At 38.9% G+C, this 24,999-nt stretch overlaps 1 protein-coding gene across 1 annotated transcript in view; it reads right to left on the reverse strand.

Moving 5' to 3' along the window:
- PDE4D (phosphodiesterase 4D) overlaps positions 1 to 24,999 on the reverse strand; it is a 562,124-nt gene that overhangs the window by 458,444 nt on the left and 78,681 nt on the right. Inside the window, exon 3 of the mRNA XM_066989073.1 lies at positions 11,911 to 12,146. Coding sequence (XP_066845174.1) covers positions 11,911 to 12,146 — 236 coding nt within the window. The remainder of the gene's footprint in view (positions 1 to 11,910; positions 12,147 to 24,999) is intronic.

Here is a 24,999-nt window from a genome sequence, read left to right on the forward strand (position 1 = left end):
GAAATATGTTCAAAAGATACAAATGTGTAATTTTTAATTTGTACTCACACAATTTAGTCACATACATAACAGGAAAATACGAGAAAAAAATAAAAATGAACAAATTTTTTAATATTAACCTTAAAAAGGAATATCTTATCTGTGTCTTTCTATATATGCCTTATGTCAGCAATAATTAACATTATACCCTGCTTGTGGAAAATATATTGCAGATCATTTCTGTGTAACATCAAAAATAAATAAAAAAGAAAAAAAATCTGTTCATGCAAATATATGATCAAATGAAGAATTATATACTTTTGTTGTTGTGATACGCCTACCTAGCAATATCTTATGTACATTTCTAATTGAATTTTCTGATATTTTAAGCTGTAAGGTATAAAACAAATGAAGGCATTACTGTGCATATGCTTATGTACAAGTGTATATCTTTATTATTAAAGTTATGGTTACTAATGTTCTGAACTCAGATGAAAATTCTGCAGAATCAAAGTGAACTGCATATTATGAACAAATAACTGATCTAGAAAAAACAAACAAACAAACAAAAAAAAAAAAAAAACAAAAAACTAACTCTTCCAATCTATTTTACCTCAGAATGGCCATACTTATCTAGACCAAGAATCTTATCTTTTTGGCACACATCCTGTAGCCTGTGCTGGCCACCAGCAGGTACCTTATAAAAAGAACAGGGCATGCATAGCTGACAGGCTTAAGAAGGCATGCCTTCCCAAGTAAACTAACATCCAACAACTTCCTTTTCAGATTATTTCCTTAGCCAGGTATGTTTTAAATTATAAATATATTAAGGCTATAAAGTAGCATCCGATTTTATTATCAATCTTGTGTACCAATGGTTAGGTTGTGTAATAAAAACCTTCTCTTCACACAGGATTGTACTGAAGCAAGAACAAATAGGCTGAAAACAACTTGTTTTACACCATAGCCCAGATTCTTTGCCTGGGCACCATCTTGTTTAGAGGAGGAACCTGTGAGAAAATACATCACTTGTAACCAGGCCTAATAGAAATGATAGAACAATGACTATGCTAGAAAGAAGTAGAAAGAACTGTAGAAAGATTGGGTCATGTAAATGCTCAGAATTAGTATGTTTCTACTTTGATTCTCTCTCCCAGGTATGCATCGGCTCCTCAGACAGTAAGCAACATTCCGTGCACAACCATGGGAGGTGGCTTTGAGCTGCTGGGCTCTTTATTCTCACTGTTCTATTGCTGGCTAAAACAGCTTAGATGGAATTATCCTAAAGGCAGGATTTGCCTACAGCTGCTGGCTGGATTCACCTCTGGAAGTGATTCCCATCTTTCCCTCAGCTTTATGTGCCTCTGAGAGTCCAGTAGGTTTCTTGTTCGTATTTATAAAGCACTGTGGTATGGATCATTGAAATGTTGATTATGAAGACCTCAAAATATCTCTTAACATTGAATGTAATTTAAAGAGACAATTTCCAACACGAAAAAATCCTTGTAAGGAAAACTCTGCATATCCGTCTAATTGAATAAACTATCTTTATTTCTTCTGTCATCTCTAAATTGACATTTCTACGACATAATGAAAAGGTACACATTAAGACATTATTTTGTTAAGGATTTCTGTTTACACTGCATTTCTAATACTGTATCAAACATTGCATGTGGCCTTGGGTTTGGCTGATTGCCCAAATATTTTAATAAACACAATATTATTCTAGTTAACTGCTCAAAAAGAGAGAGTACCTGCAGAGTATAAACCTCTTAATCTCCTCCACTTAGAGTACAGAAAGTACAGCTGATCTTAATGAATTCCCTGCATTCCCCTACCTCACTGCAACTTCGGCCAATTGTAATTAGAGGCAACCTTTTATTTTTTGATCTTTCCCTGCAGAGTGATCCATTGCAGCTTTAGGCCTTGGCAACAGTAAGCAACTAAGCAGATAAGTGAGCAACATGTGAATGAAAACATTAGACTAGGAAGAATCATCAGGAAAAATGATTTAAAGAGATCACTCAGCAAATGACCAGTCTCTAAACTAACAGTCAAATCAGCTATGAAACAAGAAAACAGTCTTGCTCTCTTTAACGTACATCAGCACCGAATTATATGAATGCAAAAACAGAGAAGAGAATCTAGTCAAATTACCAAATCTATAGTGAATGAAATAATAATTGAAAATTAAAATAATATTTTATCATAAAAATCCTACATAGTCAGCTCTTTCTACAAGCCAGTGACTCACTTTCCTGTAGTATGCTGGATAAACTGTGATTAAAGGCTCAGAAACAACAGCAGGATGCCAACTTGGCTGAACAGGGAACTTCTGACTGAGCTGAGATACAAAAAGCAGAAGTACAGGAGGTACAAGTAGACATAAATTTCCAAGGAGGAAAATGGAAATATCGGTTGGCTTTTCAGGAATACAATTAGTAAAGTCAGTGCTCAGCTGGAGATGAACCTGGCAATAGAGATGAAGGGCAACAAAAAAAAGTACATCAAAAGCAAAAAGAAAACAAAAGAGAATGTGGGCCTGCTGCTGAACAGAGCAGGTGACCAAGTAATGAAGGACATGGATGAAGTACTCAAACCCTTCTTTGCCTTACTGTACTGGCAAGGTCTGCTCTCAGGCCTTCCAGGTCCCCTTCACTAGAGGGACGTTTGAGGGAGCAGAGGGTACCACCCACTGTAGCGAAAGATCAAGTTAGGTTCTGCTTAAATAAACTGTTCATGTTCAAGTTCCTGAGACCAGGTGGGAGGTACCCAAAGGTGCTGAGGAAGTTGGTTGGTGTCCTTGTGAAGCCATGTTCTATTTATCATCTTTCAAAAGTTGAGGTGCTCAGTGGAGGTCCTTAGTTATCTAAAAAGGTTTAATGGTAAGACCATCTTTAAAAGGGAGAAAAAGACAACCCAGGGAACTACAGGCTGTCCCAGCCTCATCTCAGACCCTGAGAGAAATATTGAGCCACTCCTCTTGGAAGTGACCTCCAAGCATATAAAGGACAAGGAGGGGTTGGGAACAGTCAGCATAAATTTACAAAGGGCAAATCACATGTGATGAACCTGATTCTCTTTCATGAATTCCTGTATCTGTGAAAGACAAGAGAGCAGCTGCAAAGTTTTTTACAGTCTTTCACTGAAACCTTGTAGCCAAGCTGGAAAGATATGGACTAGATGAACAGGACCACAAGGCAGACAATAAACTGGTAGGACCATCAGATTCAAATGATAATGGGCAGTGGCTCCAAATAAAAGCAGCAGCTAGGTAAGAACAGAGTTCCCCGGGAGTCAGTTCTGGAGCCAAGACTGACAACTTTATCATATACCAGGACAGAAAGATTTCATGCACGCCAAGCAAGTTTGTAGACGACACCAGAATGGTACAAGTATTTGACACACTGGAGGTCTGCTACTCGCTGGACATTGGCAAATTGTAAGAATGTTATGACAGGAAACATATAAAGTTCAGCAAAGGCAAAAATAGTCTCACCTCAGAGTACTATGTGTTCTTACCTGACTTTTTAAAAGTTTATCTCAAACTTTATCTGCTAATTATATAACCTAGCAGTCAAAGGGGGCTATATGTTTCAGACTTTAGGCTCTAAGTTTTAGACATTTTCATAGAATACGAGAAGCTGGAGGAGACCCACCAGGATCATTGAATTCAGCTTCTGACTCTACACAGGGCAACCTAAAAGTTAAGCCATATATCTGACCGTGTCGTCCAAATGCTTCTTGAACACCAACAGGCTTGGGGCCTATTCTAGTGCCCAACCACCCTCTTGGTGAAGAACCTTTACCTAATACCCAGTCTGAACTTCCCCTGATGCAGCTTTAAGCGATTCCCTTGCATCCTATTACTGGTCATGAGGGAGACCAGCACCTCCATCTCTGCTCCCCCAGGAGAAAGTTGTAGACAACAATGAGGTCGATCCTCAATCTCCTCTTCTGTAAGCTGAATAAACCCAGTATCCTCTACTACTCTTCCTAAGTCAATCCCTCTAGTCCTTTCACCATCTCTGTTGCCCTCCTTTGGACACAATCCAATAATTTTATATCCTTCTCATATTGTGGAACCCAAAACTGTACAGTATACACGAGTGGAGGCTGCACCAATGGTGGGTATAGTGGGGTAATCAATTCTTCTGACTGGTAATAGTTAGATAAAATAGATAGTTTTAATCATTAGAAAAACTTTAAAATGCCTATTTTAAAGTGTAACCAAATTTTCTAATCAAAATTCTGAGTTTTAAAAAGGATTTCAGCCTGGCTAATGATGGACTGAAGGCAGTACCTGCTGTCCTCCATAGTCTACCAGTACGTCAGTTCTAAAGTATCTGCATAATGCTAGGCATAGCTTAAAATAATCTTTTTCTTTGGGGTTTGAGGGGGCTGGAGATAAGTGTGAGATCTGAAGTCTTCTGCAAGTATTAAGAATGACTGTTATGCAAGCATTCTGGTATGGTACCAGCCCCCTTTTCCTATTTCTCTCCAGCACCTAGTTGATGCAAATCTTGACCAACAGAATTGTTTTCAAGTTCTTCTCCAAAATGACTTCAGAATACACATAGCTGCATAGGAATTGTTGACACTAGTCACCAGAACAAAAGACTCTCTTAGAAGTCAAGGCTTGAATACCACAAAACATGATGGCTTCAAATATTTACTTGGCCTCACAACTTCCCACTGATTCTTCCCCAGATAAGATCTGAGCTTAAATGCTGATTCAGTTTTCTTTCCACACAAATTTACTATGCTTTTGTTTGTAAAAGATACTGCCGTCAGATTTCTACGAGACTGAGTGTGTGATACAAATCTAGGTTTACTGTGAATCCAGATGTATAACAACAGTTAGGTATTTAACTTCCACTAATAACAATTAAACACCTCCTCAGACCTCATCAGTAAAATTTTCCTTGACATATTATTTCTAAAGTTTGAGGTAACCTTGAGGCTTTTTTTTTTTTTTTTTTCCCATCCTCCATTTTCAGCACTGTGGCAGGTAGTATGGGCTAGACAAAAACCAGGAACCAAAAGCTCTCGAGTTTCTGTTCAGAGCTTTGTTACCAGTTTGCTCTGTAGCCTTGGCCAGTTGCACCATCCCTTTGTGCACGTGTTTTCCTATATATAAAATGAAGATAAAATTACAAGATCACTACCTGATCTCCTGAAAGTAGCAAGAGGATTAGGTCATGCTTATAATGGTTTTAAAATAAAGATATGTGCAATGAAAGTGCTAAGAATTATTGTGCTATTGTTCACTATTCTTAACTGGCAGGTGAGTCAGGAAACACAGCCACTGTTGAAAACAGCCTAGACTTATGAGAAGTTGCCTAAGAAGAGTTACAGCTTGGCAGCCCAGAGAGGAACTCAGAGATTCTAAGCTCAAAAACAAATTAAATAGCTTTTTTTTTTTTTTCTATTTTAGCTGTGTAAACCATAGTTCCCACTTATTTTCACTACATACACTACCCTACTAAGTTGCAAATAAATAAATCTGAAGACCAGATTTTCCCCAGCTTGTATCTTAATTACATTACACTTCTAAGGTCCAATCTACTTTTATCATCTCTCTGTAACACTCAGGTCCTTAAAACAATAACAAAGCTGTTGTTTTAAAAATAGTTTCCTGGTATAGTAAGTAAATAACTGCAAAATTATGTGTTAGGATTCCCACATTTCATTTCTTTAACATTTGTGTTTTGTTTTTTTTTTTAATTTCTTACCCTGAGTACAGAAGACAAAATCTAATCTTTGAATTATCACTCTGATAGGGTACAGACAACACAATCAAGCAGAAGGCATTAAGATGCATTATGTTTGAAATTAGGACCATTAGTCTGTACAGCTATAGTATCAAACTTACACTGATGATACTAATAACATCTTTCTAATATTTCCTCTCAAAACCAGATATTAAAAAGTGTAACTGTTGGTTCACAATCTGCTGTAATTACAAACTAGAAGTGCATCTCTAAATGGCAGAAAGAAAAAAAATCATATAGTTTTAGATCAAGTTTGGATCTGATTTCCAGTGCGGAGAGTTTTGATTTCTTCTTTAAAACAAACCAAAACAAACCAAAAAAAAAAAAAAAAGAAAGAAAAAGTTTTTAAGCAGTACAATGCCTATCTAATCCCCACCATGAGCTTAATTTAAGGAACAAAAATATATCAGGGGAGAAGAAACACTGCAGAAAAGACACTTCAAAGATTAACTATTTCATACGTCATTCTCGCAGCTCCCAAGAGCTTCATGAACGCACTAATACATACATTTTCAGTTGTATATACACAATATTAAAGCTATTTAAAATAAATCTTATGTTGTACAATTATAATAAATTACAATAATCTGTCACAAATTATGTTTTAGCAAATAATAGGTAAATAATAAAAGCATAGAATCCAGTTAGAAAGACCCTTAAGATCATCAAGTCCAACCATCAATCTCACACTGACAAGTCCATCAGTAAACCATATCCCTACGTGCCTTTTCCACACATCTCTTAAATAACTCCAGGGATGGTGACTCTACCACTTCTGCAGGCAATCTGTTCCAATGTCTAACAATCCTTTTTGTGAATTCTTCCTGATATCCAATCTAAACCTCCTCTAGAGCAACTTGCAGCCATTTCACCATGTCCTAACACTTCTCACCTGAGAAAAGAGACCGACACCATCCTCACTGCGACCTCTTTTCAGGTAGCTGTAGAGAGCAATGAGGTGTCCCCTCAGCCTCCTCTTCTCCAAGCTAAACAACCCCTGTTCCGTCAGCCTCTCCTCATAGGTCTTCTTTTCTAGGCCCTTCAGCAGCTTTGCTGCTCTTCTCTCTATGTGTTCCAGCAACTCAATGTCCTTCTTGAAGTGAGGGGCCCCAGGATGAACACATTGCTCAAGGTGCCATCTGTCTCACCAGGTCAGAGTACAGAGGGACAATCCCTTCCCTAGTCCTGCTGGCCACACCATTTCTGGTGCAGGCCAGGAGGCTGTTGGCTCTCTTGGCCAGCCAGCCACACAGCTGTCTCATGTCCATCGGGCTGTTGACCAGTGCCCCCACATCCTTTTCTGTCAGACAACTGTCCAGCCACTGTTCCCTAAACCCGTACTGCTGCAAGGGGTCATTATGCCCCAAGTGTTGTACCCAGCATTTGGCCCTGTTGAATGCCATACAGCTGGACATGGCCCATCAATCTAGCCTATCGAGATCCCTCTGCAGGGCCATCCTAGCCTCAACCAGATCAACACTACCGCCCAACCTAGTGTGTCATCTGGAAGCATACTGAGGCTGCACTCAATCCCCTCATCGAGATCATTGATAAAAATATTAAACAAAACTGGTCAACCCCAGTTAGCCAGGACTATTGATAAATGATTGCAGGTGGCTTGGTAAGCACTTCTGCCAGCTCCTTCAGTATCCTTGTCGGATCCCATCCAACCCAATAGATTTGTGTTTGTAAGAAGTGACACTATATACATGACATCACAGATAACTAAGTGAAACACAAAGATGTGTTTTATGTATTTTTCTACTGTAGTCTTCCTAACAACATCTTAACTCCAACATAAATTTTTGTGTTCAAATAGCTCTTTAATGAAGTCTCGAAGTACATGATGTACCATTTCTGGAATTTACATCCAATTAACATTACGTTTCCCATCATATTATGGCTGTCACATCTCTTAAGAGGACAGAAAAATCAAAACCCAACTGTGGTACATATGGACAAAATAAGAGACATCTGACACTTGGAATGGCATCCATTTGGAGGCTGTTCCTAGTGGTGTCCTTCAGGGCTCAGTACTCAGGCCAGTCCTCTTCAATATCTTTATCAACGATGTAGACTGGAGACTTATGAATGCACCCTCAGTAAGTTCGCAGATGACACCAAGTTAGGTGTGCACATCGATCTGCTCAAGGGTTGGAAGGCTTTACGAGGGATCTGGATAGGCTGGATCGATGGGCCAAGGCCAACTGTATGAGGTTTAACAAAGCTAAATGTTAGGTCCTGCACTTGGGGCAAAACAACTCTGTGCAACGTTACAGGCTAGGAGAAGAATGTCTGGAAAGCTGTCCAGCGGAAAGGGACCTGGGGATATTGGTCAATAGCTGGCTGGCTATGAGCCAGCCATGTGCCCAGGTGGCCAAGAAGTCCAACAGCATCCTGGCTCGTACCAAAAATAAATAGTGTGGCCATCAGGAAGTGAGGGAATCATTAGGGAACTGATTGTACCCCTGTATTCAGCTCTGGTGAGACCACACTTAGAGTACTGTGTTCAGTTTTGGGCCCCTCACTACAAGAAGGACATTAAGGTGCTGGAGTCTGACCAAAGAAGACCAATGAAGCTGGTGAAGTGTCTTGAGAACAAGTCTTATGAGGAGTGGCTGAGGGAGCTGGAGTTGTTTAGCGTGGAGAAAAGGAGGCTCAGGGGAGACCTTATCATTCGCTACAATTACCTTAGTGAAATGATCAGTCTCTTCTCCCAAGTACCAACTGATAAAACAAGAGGAAATGGCCTTAAGTTGCACTAGGGGAGGTTTAGGTTGGATATTAGGAAAAAATTCCTCACTGAAACAGTTGTGAATTATTGAAACAGGCTGCCCAGGGAAATAGTTGAGTCACCATATCATAGAATCATAGAATCACAGAACAATTGGGGTTGGAAGAAACCTTAAAGATCACCTTGTTCCAACCCCCCTATCGTGGGCTGGGATGCCACCCACTTACCAGGTTGCCCAGGGCCTTGTCCAACCTTCTCTTGAACACCTCCAGGGATGGGACATCCACAACCTCTCTGGGCAACCTGTTCCAGTGCTTCACCACCTTCTGAGTGAAGAATTTCCTCCTAACATCTAATCTAAATCTCACTTCTTTCAATTTAAAACCATTCCCCCTTGTCCTATCATTATCTCCCCGAGCAAGAAGTTGCTCTCCATCTTTTTTATAATTTCCATTTAAGTATGGAAAAGCTACAATGAGGTCATCCCTGAAGGTCTTCAGAAAACACATAGATGTAGAGCTTATTGACATGGTTTAATTGTAGACTTGGCAGTGCTAGGTTAAAGGTTGGACTACATGACCTTAGAGGTCTCTTCCAACGTAAGTGATTCTATGACTCTATGTTTCTCTGATTTAGAGTGGGGCATGTATATATGTCATTGCATTTCAGAGTCCAACTAACCCTGCTTCAGCCAGGAATATCTGTATCCCATCCTATCTTTTACTAACCCACCTCTTCTTCTGAGTTACACAATGCAAAAAGAGTTTCCATAAGAAAAGTCATTGAAGAGTCTTTCATCATATTTCATGAAGTTTTGCAGGTGATGAAGGAGAAATTCAAATTTTAACTGCTCAGCAATGGCAACTCATGACCAAGGAAAGATCTGGCATAGAAGGGAAGAAGGCATGACTGCAGAATGAGTTAATGTGGCTGGAAAAAACGACAGACAGAGGGACTCCACATGGGAGTGGAATTTCCCTTGATGATGAGATAAGAAATGCCATAGCATTGTTTTGTAGCAATCATGGAATGTGAGTGGCCAGAGGCTACCTCCTGCTAGGTGATGAACCGAACACTGCCTGAGGCCTAGGTTTACAGGATTGATGCTGGGGAAAGTGCACATAAGGAATCACTCATGATGCACCTTTGCAGACTAATTGTCTCTTTATATTTAAGCAAAAGTATGTTTATTTCGCCTCAAGGGGCACAATAAAAATCCCCCAACAGTGGACAAATCAATACCATTTTCAAATACAGATTAGACCAATTGCCCTTCTAAATCCAAATATCTGAAGGAAGAAATAAAATTTATTTTATCAAACTTATTCAAGCAAGTATTTATATTATGATCAAAGCTGAAGCTGTGGCTACTGGGCAAAATAAATACAGAGGAAAGTAAACTGTCTTTGAAATATTTGTTATAAAGGAGGTAAGATCAAATATTGTAAGTTTTCTTACAAATGATTTTCAAACGAATGAGTTTCAAATGTTAGCAATCATGTTAGCAATCTTACACGTGAAACTTACATGTGAAAATATAAGACATGAATCCTTCATCTTAATGATAATCTTTATTAGCCTCTCTGTTAAACCTGGATGAAAAAATCAGAATCAGGTGCAATAACACCCTAAAGTGTAGAAAGAAATTAGAAGGGTTAAAGGAATGACAGTCACTGTGAAGCCTCCCCTTAAGTAAGAGTAAACATTTATGAAGTGTGAAAGATTGAGAAAAACATTTCTGAATACTTACTTTTTGGTTTTCATCTATTCTACTGAGTTTTGTTTTTAAATAACCTGCTTCATTTAGATTAGTGTAGTTCATCCCTATATAAAGCTAATATAAAAACAGAAACAATCCTGAGACTTCATAAAGATAAAAAGAAAGAAAAATAGAGTGTGAGAGTTCATATGTGTATTTAGGAACAGAATACACATTTTATTTTTAAAACTAAATCCACTGTCATTGTTTTTAGTTTTACACATTCCAGGTACTTAAATCACAGTACGAGATGCTTCATAGTGCCATCCTTGGGATTTTTAATTGTCTTCCCCTAGAAATATGTATTTGTAATTTACAATGTCCTTAACAGTGAAATTCTTCCTTCTTAAAATCAATTTCTAGGACTTAATAGCTCTTCCACTTTCACCTACCCACTGAAAACAGAATCCTCCTGTCTCCTACTCTCACTTTGGTTTCCAATTCTCAACTGCATATTGCCATGCATTCAAAGACGATGGAGGTAAGCTGTACATCCACAGACATAATAAGTCCCCTAAATTTGTATAGTTTCGTGCAGACGAAAAGCCTTGATAAGAGGATGGCTTTTCCCAGCTGTTTTGCTGGCATTACGAGCACGTAAATGGGAAACGCTGAGCTGCTTGAGAGAGCTAACAACTGAAAAATGGTTCTAAACATCCAGAGAAATTTAATTTCCTAAATAATATTCTTCCTGTAGCAGCATAATTGCTCTTTAGCTAAGAAAGAATCATAAGAGCTAAAGATTGTATATTACCAAGAAACATCAAAATTATAATTGCTTCTGCTGTTGTGTTCAGTTTTGCTTCGTTTGTTTAAACAGCCTGGCACCTCCATTCAATAGTCTGTAGATCTGCTGTTTCTCTGCTACTCTCAGAAATAAACTTACTCACGGATAAATGTTGCTTTGTCCAGTTACAAAACAAATTCTATCAACCACAGGAATGGAAGCCATAAGCAGAATACAGTTATCTCTAATGTCTAATGCCCACAACATTCTTAGATGCAGAGAAGCCTTTCAAAGGACATCAATCTCTGAGTACAGCAGATAGCTATTCATAATAACCAGTATGTTTTGGGTTTGTTATTTATTTGAAAAGCCATTGAACTGTCTTTCTAATGCACATTTGAATCCAGCCTCACAAACTGCAGTCTCCAGAAATCAACAATCACTTGGACTTTTTCATAGGGCATAAGTATTTAGTTTTCACTCTGCTATCTGACTTTCTACCACATCAGGAGCATACATACTTTTTTTCATTTGGTGTTCCTAGAGGTAACAAAATCTCTCCAGTACCTCCTGGGTATTTCACAGTTTATATGGAGCATCCCACATACAATTCAAAGACCAATATCCTGAAATTCAGAAAGACCAGCAATGTGAACTGCTACCCTTGCCTCTACACTTACTTTTCTTCCAGATCTCAGACCAATCTTGCCTCCATGGAAAGAAAACAACCAACCAACCAAAAAAAAAAAATCAAGACACCAGTCTCTCTTTGGACCCTTACTAAATGACATTGTATTCATCTCTCAAAAAAAAACATTAGACTTTCATATCTTTATTAAAGGAATATAGAAAATAAACTTCTGTCCTTGAAGAAGCACCTACTGCCCTGCAACTACCAGTGAAAATGTAAAATCAAAAAGAAATTCCTGGACCTTACCTGCTGGACTCTGCAGATGTAATGGCAATCAGAGGAGGAATCCTCAGTGGAAGAGTTGTAGGTCTTGGAATAGTTTCAGTATCATTCTTTTTATCCCAGTCTGCCTGCTCTAGCTGCCTGAAAGCCAGAGGGGGAAGCTGGATGTTACGGGATGATAATCTCCGCACAAGATAGGGCTCCATTCCCTGGAAAGACTCTTCCTCCTCACTGCGGTGATGGAGTGTTTCTTCTGAAACCTATTATCAGGTAAAAAAATACCAATCATGTAAGAAAACACCTATAATGTCAATTTAATTGCCCCTTTAATTCCTTTCCATAAACTTGTTTCTTATAAATGTTACACTTCACTATCATTGAGGAAATGCAAAAAAGTGAAAACATACAATAAGAAAGTTCCTAGAATCATAGAATATCTCGAGTTGGAAGGGACCCACAAGAATCATTGAGTCCAACTCCTGGCTCCACATAGCTCTGCCCAAAAATCAGACCATGTGTCTGAGAACATTGTCCAAACCCTTCCTGAAGTCCAGCAGGATGTGTCGTGACCTGGGCCCTGGGGAGCCTGTCCCAGTGCTCGACTGCCTCTGGGTGAAGAACCTTTCCCTAACACACATCCTGACACTCCCCTGTCCCAGCTCCATGCCGTTCCCTCAGGTCCTGTCGCTGTCCCCAGAGAGCAGAGCTCAGCGCCTACCCCTCCGCTCCCCTCGTGAGGGAGCTGCAGGCTGCCATGAGGCCTCCCCCTCAGTCTCCTCCTCTCAAGTGACTTCAGCCACTTCTCAAACATCTTGCCCTCTAGACACTTTGACATCTTTGTATCCCTCCTTTAGACGCTCTCTAGTAGTTTTATGTCCTTCTTATGCTGTAGTGCCCAAAACCGCATACAGTACTCCAGGTGAGGCCGCACCAGGGCAAAGCGAGACAATTGCTTCCCTTGACCGGCTAGCAATGCTGTGCTTGATGTTACCCATGGTACAGTTGGTTGTCTTGGCTGCCAGGGCACACTGCTGGCTCATGTTCAACTTGCCATCAACCAGAACCCCCAGATCCCTCTCTGCGGGACTGCTCTCCAGCTTCATCCCCCAGTCTGTATATATACCCAGGGTTGTCCTTTCCAGTTGCAGAATTTGGCATAGCTCTTGTTAAATTTCATGTTGTTGGGGACTGCCCAGCCCTCTAATTTGTGAAGATCTCTCTGCAAGGCCTCTCTATCCTTGAGGGAGTCAACAGCTCCTTCCCAATTTATACTCATCCACAAACTTATTCAGTATAACTTCAAGTACTGCATCCAAGTCATTTATTGAAGAGAACTGGCCCTAAAATGGAGCCCTGCAGAACCCCACCAGTGACTGGCTGCCAGCCCGATGTAACCCCATTTACTATAACCCTTTAAGCCCAACCCATCAGCCAATTTTTCACCCATCACATTATGTATTTATACAGGTGTGTTCTGGACATTTTGTCCAGAAGGATACTCTAAGAAACTGTATCAAAAGCTTTGCTGAAATCCAAAAAGATTACATCAACTGACTTCCCTTGGGTAACCTTGTCACAAAATGAAATTAAATTTGTTAAGCAGGACCTTCCCCTTGTGAACTTGTGTTGGCTGTGACCAATGACTGTGTTGTCTTTCAGGTGTTTTTAAGTAACTCCCAAAATAACTTTTCCATAAATTTGCCAGGCACTGAAGTGAGACTGACAGGCCTGTAACTACCAGGGTCTTCCTTCTTGCCCTTCCTGAATATTGGAACAGCATCTGCCAGCTTCCAGTCAACTGAGACCTCTTCACATTCCCAAGACTGTTGAAAAATAATTGAGAGATGTCTTACAATGACATCATCCAGCTCTCTGAGTATCATGGAAAATATCCCATCTGGCCCCCAGCTGAAGCAGCAAGTCCTGCACAATTTCAGGACTTGAATGATAAACAGCAAGTTTATCATTACTGTAGACATGGCTCTCCATTTGAGGGCACCTGGGCTTTCTGAGCCCATTATCAGTGTTGAAGACAGAGGCAAAAAAGGCATTAAATGTCTCTGCTTTGTCCATGTCCCTGTTTGTGAGGTGACCATCCTCATCAAGTAATGTATCAATACATTCTCTGGTCCTGCTTTTGCTTTTAACATATTAAAAAAAATAAAAATAAATAAACAATAAATTATTGTCCCTCACAGTACTGGCCAGCTTCAACTCTAATTGAGCTTTGGCCACACAAATTTTCTGCTGACAAAAGCGAACAACATCTTTGCTGTCCTCCCATGTCACTCAACCTCACTTCCAGTGGCCATATGCTTTCTTTTTCCATCTAAGCTCTGAGAGAAGGTTTCTGCTCAGCCAAGACAGCCTTCTGCTTGACTTAAAACATTTTGGAATTGCCTGTTCCTGTGCTCTTAGGAGGTGCTCTTAGGAGGTGGCACCTGAAAAGCAACCAGCACTGATGGACCCCAACACCTTCAAAAGCTTTTTCTCAGGGGACCTTAATAACTAGTTCCCTGAGCAGCCTGAAGTCTCTCTCCCCATACGTTGGATTGAAGTTTTGGTGGAATTTTTCCTCCTATCACCAAAGATTTTAAACTCACCTACTTCATGGTCATTATGTCCAAAACGGCCACCAATTGCCACTTCACCCAGGAGACCCTCTCTGTTTATAAGCAACGTATCTAGGAGGGCACCTTTCCTAGTTGATTCCCTTAGTACCTGTACCAAGAAGTTATCATCAAGGTGTTTTTGGAATCTCCTGGACCTGTTTACATCATCTGTGTGAAACTCCCACTTCAAGTCTGGCAAGTTGAAGTCACCCATAAGGAAAAGGGCAGCTGATCTAGAGGTATCTCTTAGTTCCTTGAATAATAATTGATAATTAATTTATATTAATTATATGAATGAATAATTAATTGATGTTATCAACCTGGTGGGATTGTCTACAGTAGACTCCTACAATGACGTCTCCTTTACTTGCTTGTCCCTTAATCTTTACCCAGGGGCTCTCAACCATGTAATTGCCAACTGCAAGCTCTGCACAGTCCAGACCTTCCATTACATGCAGTGCCGCACCCGTGCCTCGCCTGTCCTGCCTATCTCTTCTGTAGAGCCTATAACTGTCCATTGCAACACACTAGCCCCAGGACTCATACCACCAGCTTTCACTTATGCCAGTAATATCGTAGCTCTGAGATTGAGCCAGGGCTTCTAGCTTCTTTCTTGTTCCTCATGCTGTGTGCATTGGTGTAGAAACACTTCAAATGCGCTTCATTGTACCCAGCACATCATGGAGCACACTGAAGGATTCCTTTTTCACACAGTTGCTCATATTTTGGCAAGCTATCCCATAGCTTATCACTAGTGGGCCTGGTTTTATCCCCTTCCCCCTTCAAATCTAGTTTAAAGCCCAGTTGATCAGACCTGCTAACTCCTGTGCAAAAATCCTTTTCCTCCTCTGAGAAAAATGCAACCTATCAGGCACTAGCCTTTTCTAGCATTTAAGTAATTTGGTGCTTTAAAAGCCAACAGGAATCTATTTTAAGAGGAGATAAAGACACTGATACCTAAAATATGTACTTCTACCTATATGGGAGACAAAGTGTTCTGCATTAGACAAATTTCTGTCCTACAATATGCTTGCTTCCCTGCAGATTGTTTACCTTTGGAGGAAGTGAGAATCCAAATAGCAATCATAGAATAAAAATAGTAGTCAGAGATTGTAACTATGCACCTCTAGCTTGAAAAGAGGAAAAAAATCACCCTAAGTTCTCTTATTAAATCATATTTAAAAGATTTCTGCAGCTGTTTCAACTCCCTTTCTCTCTTGCACACAATAATTTCATGCTAATAGTAAGTGATGAGCACTTAAAACAACCACTGCAGTCCTTGGAAAAGAGTGAATAATTAGAACTTCTGAAGGTGTGGCCCTTACAAAATCTTAAGGCAAAACATCAGTAAACATTATTTTTAATTTAATCATCTAAAATGCTGGTCATATTTTCTGGGTCATGGATGAATGATAGCCAGTCTAGGAAAGAAAGCTCCAAACTATACTTACTGAAAGGGAAGAAAAATTCTTCAGAAAATTTTTGGAACTTCTAAGAAAGCTCACCATTTTAAGAGAAAATTTGCAAAGAATTACTTTTCTAAGATCTTCTGCAAATCCTGTTGAAATAATGAGAGGAAATTGATTTTTCTCTCCATGTCTTAGTCTCTTACCACCTCTTGATAAATTCCCCAGCATAGATATCTCTGTCTGCAACTACAGCCTTGATGACAGTCCTGTGAAGAAACCCAAGTTCTGAGCAAGTCTAAAGATGTTATACATCTAAACTAAGAATGTGAAATACAGCATATATAGCTATATACTATTCCACGTAGGTCAGGTCCAAACACGTGACTTGAGACCGGTACACTGCCTCTGCCAACTAGAATTCATATGTATAGTATGGTCAATATGGTATACTATGGTATGCCCACATTACAATTGCAGTTACACTTATAGCACAGGCATGGCCTTCAGTCTGTGCTGTTTCATGAGGACTGATGCAAGGAAAGCTTGCATGGCAATGTGTCTATTTTGTGCACATAAGGAGACCTATTAATGAACCACCTTTCACGATGAGTAACATTAATATGCTCCATTTATACTTGGAGCTTGAGCAGTTGCTGTGAGCAAACTATTTCTAATTAGATTTTTAATCATAAAATCTAAATTTATAATTTAGCTATTTTTCTTAATCTAGCTGTAATGTAGTTTAAGAAAACAAGGATTATAAAATGGTATGCATTAATGCATGTACTCTGAAGCAAACCCACAGCAAAATCAATCACTGCAAAAATACTGCACGAATTAATGTGTTATAGTCATCCAGGGAGAAGTTTAACTTCAGGCTTGTATTTTCAGCGTATGCATAGTGAATATCCAAGACAGCTGAATAAATTAAAAAATAATAATGAAATTAATTATAGCTCTGCAAGAAACAAAAAAAATGCTGATATCAGAGCTAAAAGTAGTCTATCACAAGAGATTATTTGATTCACTTCAACAACGAAAAACAGTTGATTTTGGGGCAGGTTTGAAAACCATAAAAATCCTTGAACTGCAGCTACAGACGATCAGAATCAGACAGCTGAAATGAGAAAGTGAACTCACTGAACATCTTAATTGACTCATATGAAAAAAACAGACAAGTAGAAATGTATGGCATAATGCAAACTATCAGGGAAAAGGAAGAATTCTAGCCCAAATATTAAGACCGAGCTTTTAAGAAATCAAACGGTAATCAACTAATGCATATTTCAACTAGATGTAAAGGAAAATTAAATCAATTTGTGGAAAAAGAGGTCACCTATTGAGGTACGAATACTCAGGCATTTAAACTAGGAAATAATGATCAAATTGATTTTATGCATTTTGGCAAAACAGAAGAAAAATATGGATTGTTAGTTAATGCCTTATTTGTGTTGTAAGGAGCATTATGTTTACTCACAGAATCACAGAAATGCCATTTGGAAGGGCCCTTTGAAGTAGTCCAGTCCAACCACCCACTCAAAATCAGCAGCTCCAGGTCACATCAGCCATGGCATTGTCTCAGGCTCAGAAACCTCCAACAACAAAAAATTCCAACAAAGATCCTCCAACAGACATTCTCCGGCCTCCATGGATAACCTGCTCCAGTGCTGCACCACATTCCTGATGAAGATTTTCCTGACCTTCAACCTGAACACCTCAATTAGGAACCCTTGCCCCTCACCCCTCATTATACAGCATGCCACTGTCAAGAAGAGCTCAGATTTGATGTCTTTTGCAGCTACCCTTCAAGTAGCTTGTAGGCTGCTATTAGATGGCCTTCCCCTGCAACACAGAGGACTAAACAAATCAGCTCCCTCAAGCACATCTCGCTGAGCGGGTGTTCTAGGCTCTCACCATCCTGGTAGCCCTCTCCTGGGCTCCCAGCATGTCCCTTGCTCTGCTGGCCACAGTCACCCTGGCATGCAGTTTGCTTTATTTATGATGAGAATACACTGCTTGGCTGATATTCACCCTGCAATCCATTGAAGTCCCTGAGTCCTTTTCAGCAGGGTTGTGACCCCATGAGTCACTTCCCTGCCTGTGCCAGTGCTTCAGGTTATCCCATCTGGGTACCAAACTCTGCACTTCAGCATGGGCTGTGGTATCGACTACTCATGTCAATATGCTCATTACCAGCTGCCAGCCAGCTGCTGAGCAATCATTCTCCACCATTTGATCCTAGCAGTGGAACTTTCTGCCCAGCTAGCAGTCTTTTCATCCAGCCCAGATTTCCTGACTTGAATCCAAAAGAGTATTTTATTAAGAGTATGGTCTGTTCAGGGAGATTTGCCACACTGAAGAAAAAAAATCAAACAAGTTGCAAATTCAGGACTGAATAATCAGGAAATTCAGAATATAAGTGAAGAAATAAGAATATTTTTATTATTTATTCTTCTGTATAAGGAATTTTTATTTTACAACATTTTCCTAATAAGATATTCGGGGAAATGTTGGTACGGAGTGACAGACATTTGATGATACAAGGGCCTCCAAAGAGAGATCGAAAAGAGACAATATAAATCTATGTATATATAAAAATGGGATATGGCATACTGAAGACAAAGGAAATTCTTGTTTGGATCTGGACTATCTTGTTATCAGGACTATGAGAAAGTCAAGTAGAGGCCAAGAAGCTTTCATTTGTGTACCTTCAAGGAGATTCGACGGGTCACATGTATGAATGTATATATACTTAAAATGTTATCACCATATGCAAAACTCAAAAGTTACTAACAAGATTGTTAGAAACAAAAATGGAAACATTTAATTACAGAGTATGAAGCCACATGAGGATAAAGAGGATACTTTTATGAACTTGTAATTACCAGATGGATAAAGGTAAATAGCAAACAGTGAAGCATCACAAGGAGTTGTAATAGACTTGACTTTTCAGAAATACATGAAAAAAAACATAGCTGACGTTGGCCATGTTCCACTGCCTTTCTTGCATTTACTCAGGTATAGAAATCAAAGCCACACCACAGCTGCACATAAAAGACATTTTCAGCTCCAACACTCTCAGCAGTAAGACATGAATGTCAGATAGACAGATTATACACATATGTAAATTATCATATACTACATTAATATCTATGTCACGAGACGATCACCATGATAAAAGAAAGAATTTGGATTTATCAGATTAATTAGACTAATTAATTAGGTAAATCAGAATGACCAGATAAACTTTTTACCTGGTCCTTGACTGCTCATCACTTACAGAACACAATTCTGAAGTCAACTTCTAATGTACACCCCACGATCACTACACAACAACCTTGCCAAGTATTTAAGATTAAAAAGCAGAGACAAAAAACCTGTGAATATAGTAAAGATCCCTCCATTGGTTTTCTCACAGACCCATAACAAAGGTACTTCCCTGGTTGCCTTTGCTTGTCCCTGGTTCTTTTTGTGACCGCCTGTTATCTTGCAACCTGGATTTCAGTCAGCCACCCCAAAAATCTTCTTTTTAAAAGACGTTAGTGCTTTCATAGATTCACCCCCAATGTCAATAACTTGATTAGTCTCTTCTGTTATTAGTCCATAGCTGCTCTATAAAACACTTTTAATTGCTTCTTTCACTGACTAAAAGACAGCTACAATATCCAGCAAGCTCTGCACTATTTTTTTTTTATAGGCAAGAATCAGTGAAACAAAGAAAGAAACTGAAAATGAGCCTCTCATTTTGGGTAACAAAGTTGGGTAACACAAGTTTCAGAACACTTCATATTAGCTTGCTCTTAACGTCAAGTGCATTTTCCTCCAAATTTCATTTTCAAGATTATAGCATGTTTGCAGGTAGCACTACTGGTTCACAGTAGTAATGTTTAGAAAACAAGAAAAAGATAACTGGACAAAAAGTTTTCCTTAAGCAATTTATTTAGTGTTAGATAGTGGTTCTGTGGTCTAACCAGGAACAGAAGCAAATTTTCTCTCAGAGAAGAGTCTATCAGTTTAGCTTTCAAACCATTGTTTCACTCACTCCAAACCTTCCAAAACTTTTGTTCAATATCTTTCAAGTTCTGCAAAACATGGGAAGACTATAGTTACCATTACTACACAGTCCTTACTGATTCCTACAAGCAGCTTTTGCCTATAAGGTGAATGAAGCAGAAATCATGTCTAAGAGAATATATGATCATCTCATTGTTGCATATCACACTATACATACTGCATGTCATAATATAAGCACAGTGACACAAATAAACCACATATAGCTAATTCTGACACTGCCTGATTTCTGGGTGCTTGGCTTTTTACCTTCATGATTTTTATGACAAATTTGGCACATAACATTTAATTTTCTTTCTGAAAAAGATGGCACATTTCCATCCTGGGGTATTACACTGACACAAACTTCATTCGTCTGCTAAACTGAACCTTCAGGTTGACCACAAAAACAATGACATGCAAGCAAATAAGTTGTTGTTAGCTAGTCTGTTATTTAGACCTGTAGCCAATGTGAAACAGACACTTTTCCAGCAGATCCTCCAGATATTGGTATGTGGGAAACCATGAGATTCAAGGACTACTGATTTTTTTTTATTTTTTATTTTTTTCTGTCAGAGTTCTGGATTCTGTTTCTGGCCAAGTATTTCAGTTTTTTCCTGCTCTCTTATTCCAAGACTGTCCCTCCTTCCCAAGCCTCTGCAACATGTTGTCATCCCTGGTCAACGTTATGTTTTGCAAGGGACTATCACAGCTTTACATAGCAGAAATGCTCATCCAAAAAGTTGAAGAGAATACACAGATGGCAATTTCTTCTTGGTGAGGAATTACATATCCCATGTCCTATTCCTCCCACTCCCTCCAGAGAAGTAGCCGGAGAGGTTCAGAAGCATCTTGCTGAAGTGGCACAGCTGAGTAATAAAGAGGTTACAGGCTCCTGGGTGTTTCAGTACCATGCATTTTCCACAGAAAAAGATGTTTTCTACACACTACTTTTGCAACCTAAACTCAGTTTTTCCTCTACTACCTTAAAATCCACTTCCACTATACACATTTGTCTTCCTCACTCACTTTTCCTTTTATCTTCCCCAGCCTTTTGCTCCAGCCCATTTCTTGAATCGAATAGGATAACTTTATATTTTCTCAACATCAGCCGAAGGGCTCCCAGAGGAGCCATTCTGTGAGGAGACAGACAAATGCACAATTGATTTCTGTTATTTGCTTTGGCATCTGTACTGGTTCTGGCTGGGATGGAGTTAATTTCCTCCACAGCAAACCATACAGTACTATGTTTGAAATTTGTGACGGAAACAGTGTTGATAACACACTGCTGTTTTATCTCAACATCAAGACCTTTACTGTTTCTCATGCTGCACCCCCAGGGATGATGCACCTGAAGCCTGGAGGGGCCACATCCAGGACAGGTGGCCAGAACTGACCAAAAGGGTGCTCCATACCACATGGCATCACGCTCAGCAATAAAAGCTCGGGAAAAGGAGGAAGAAGAATACAGCAATCAGAGTTATGGCATTTGTCTTCCCAGCTCACCATGGTGCATAGTGAAGTCCTACTTTCCAGGACAAAACAGGATTGAAGAATACCCTTTTTTTTTATTATGGTTATTATATTTTTTTTCCCAAAGGTTTACTTTATGACTGTCCTGATGCAGATTTTCCCAAGGATGGCAATAGATGCATCTGAGGTCTGAAGTATGAGTGCAGTTATTTCAAAAGAAAGTTTACCATCACATTTTGATCAGTGAAAACTGACTACTTCTTGTTAACAGTTGAAGGATCTTGGGCTAGAATTGTAAAAATATTTATCCTAAGAAACACAACTGATATAGTTATGTTATCAAAGGTTGCAGCTAAAGCTTTCCTTGGTCATGAGCAACTTAAAACAGTATTCCATTAAGAAGTTGCTGGGCAAGTATAAGAACAGCTAATGCTGCCAATTAGAACAAAATCACCAAGAATGACAAAAAAGCTTTGGAAGGGCAAGTATCTGACATGCTACATAATGTCATCCAATACCATAATTGCTAATAAAAACAAAGTCCAATAAACAGTTCTGCTGATGACATTTCTGATCTCTGAGTGTACACGAGCGAAAGAAAGTTCCTATAAGGTGTTTGCTAATGAAATCAGTCAAAGAGAACATTTTAGGCTTTCTTTTTTACATTAGAGGTCTGAGAGACCCTCCATTAATCCCTGCCCTGTAACCAGTTAATTGAATTCTAGGACGTGACATCCTTTTAGATACCAATTAACCTACTTCAGCTCTTTTTGTAAAGAGCATATTCCAGGCTGGATCATTCAAAGTATCTGCCTCCTTATTCCATTTCTTCCTGAAGTCCCTCAGCTAATAACGATGAATCATTTCTTGGCTAAGCTACTGCTCATAAGATGATTTGCTAGCCTTCTAATTAGCAGGTATGTTTCTTAGTTCTTACCAGTAATTGCTCATTACTAGGCATGGATTTCTGTGCAACAATAAATGGTTGCAAGCTAAGGAACAGAAGTCAGTCACATATCACAAGCTTTCTGGAAAAACAAAAACAGCTTGAGAGAAGGCAAAATCAAACAGCCCTGACATGGAAATACAGATTTTTTGTTGTTTTTGCCATTTCACTGCAGACCTCTTGGTAGACTTAACAAGATTATCTGTTTGTCACCTACCTTAGTTTTTCTTTGAAAAACATTTTTCAGAAGTATCACAGTGTGCATCTCTAACAAAGCAGTTGTGTGGCGCCAGTTGTTGAATCATCCCTAACCAACCCACCCTGACACGCCCTCCTATCCTTTCCCACCTGCTGCTCAGTTTTGTGAAGTGGATCGAATGACTACTGACATCTTAAAGTTTACCTATTCTCTTCCAAGAGCAAATAAGGAGACTTCCAAGTGCTTAAAAAAAATAATAAAAAAAAAACTGCAGTCACTCTTCTAAAAACTTTGAGACACAGCACTGTGCTCTCTAAAAGAATACTTATCAGGAAAAATAGGTAGTCTCTTAACCTCTGTATGTGCTCTCGCATTACCATATCATAAAACACATTTATGCTCACACAACAGTAGAAGGTAGCTAAAAAATAGATAAAAATAATCATCTCAGTTTGTTTGCAGCCCAGAGGCATACTAAGCACCAAAGAACCAGAGGCCACAACGAAAACTCAATTTGGAGGTTTGACACATGAAGGAAATAGTTTCTGCTAATGAATGATGCAGTTGTTTCTAGTCCACCTACAAAACAGCTTCTTGACTCAGCTCTTTGGTTGGCCTGAGTCAGAAAATAATCACATTTAATAATTCTACTTACTTCCGTACAAAATCATTCTCTCATTTGCACCATTTTCTTTAGGTAAATTTCCCAAATATCTGATTTATACTTTTAGTTGGAATAGATAATTATTATTTCACATCTTACCAGAAGCTGACACAGTAGTACTTACTGTAATTTAAAGTGTTCAAATAGTTCACCTAAACAGACAGTCTAAGCTGTCTGTTTTAGATGCCAGCAATATATTTACAAGTCACAGAGAAACAGGTGCTGACTTGAGAGTATTAATACTTGGATTTTCTTCTCAGCTTTAATGTGGATGTTCTGTGTTACACTGGCAACTCTATCACAATCACTATGCCTTAGCTTCTATACCTAAAGAATTGATATAACAATTCTTATCTAGCTACTAGTGTGTTTGACGCTAGCACTGTTTATTAGCATAGGTATTTTAGATCTAGATCAAACATCTATCCTTCTTTCAGGCAGCTCTCTATTTTCAATTCCTATATATTCTCCACTTTTTCTTCAACAATAACCATCTTAATACTTTGAAAATATAACCAAAGAAGGCTGTATTAAACCAGTACAATGTTCTTGCTCTTGGATTCTTTAATTTTTATTAAAAAATAAATGAGCCTATATTATTCACACACCATTTCAAGACTGCATTTCAGTGTGACTAGATTCATTGCTGTTCATTATTTCCAATATGGAAAAAGAGAAAATAATGATGATTCATACGCTTAATCTCACAGTTACATAAAATGAACTTCTACACAATCAGGCAATACTTTCCCTTCTTTGTCTGTGATGCAAATATTTTTAGTGGAAAAACACCTCTAAAACATGTCCAGGATTATTTTGTTGCTATATCTTTCTTTGAGCAGTTTGAAATAATTATACAGTTTAAAATGTGGTTACGTAAATCTCAGCACAAGTTAAAAAGTATTGATGTACATAAGAAAATAAACAATTCTTACTAATAGTATAGTTAATTAGATGGAGATAGTGGAATTGTTAATGGTGCAAAAAAATACCCATGTTTATTTCTGTTTTGTACTTGGGTGGATGAAAATGATTTATTCAAAGCAGAGGAAGAGGAAACACTTTCCAGGCCATTAGTATGGACAGTTTTCTAAGAAGAAAACTTCAAGTCTGCATATCAAATTATTTCTGCTGAAAAACCCTGAGAAAGTTGGCTGACTACTTTAGCTCTTCTAACAGTTAACAAATCTTGGAAAGCAAGGGAAGTCCTAAAGGACTAGAATAACAACTTTTGCAAGAGAACAAATTAGATGACCCAAATTCCAATATAAGAGTGAGCATATAAACTTCGTAAAAGGAAACAAATCACATTAGAATCATAGAATCACAGAATCATAGAATATCCCAAGTTGAAGGGATCCATAAGGATCATCAAGTCCAACTCCTGGCACCGCACAGGTCTGCCCAAAAGTTTAGACCATGTGACTAAGTGCACAGTCCAATTGCTTCTTAAATTCAGACAGGCTTGGTGCAGTGACTACTTCACTGGGGAGCCTGTTCCAGTGTGCAACCACCCTTTCGGTGAAGAACCTCTTCCTGATGTCTAGCCTAAATGTCTAATGTCTAGCTTTACATTAACATAAAGAAATAAAACATTAAAGTAAAAATATGAGAACACAGTGAATCTGATTTTCTAGTAAACCACTGACACAAAATGATGATAAAATTAATGCTATATGCATATGAATGTAATTGAGGCAGAAAGCCAGTGAACTTAACAGGGTCCTAAGCTTTATTCTTGGGTAGGTCTGTCTCAGAGG

This window comes from Anser cygnoides, chromosome Z, assembly GCF_040182565.1.
Source record: "Anser cygnoides isolate HZ-2024a breed goose chromosome Z, Taihu_goose_T2T_genome, whole genome shotgun sequence".
Taxonomy (NCBI): Eukaryota; Metazoa; Chordata; class Aves; order Anseriformes; family Anatidae; genus Anser; species Anser cygnoides.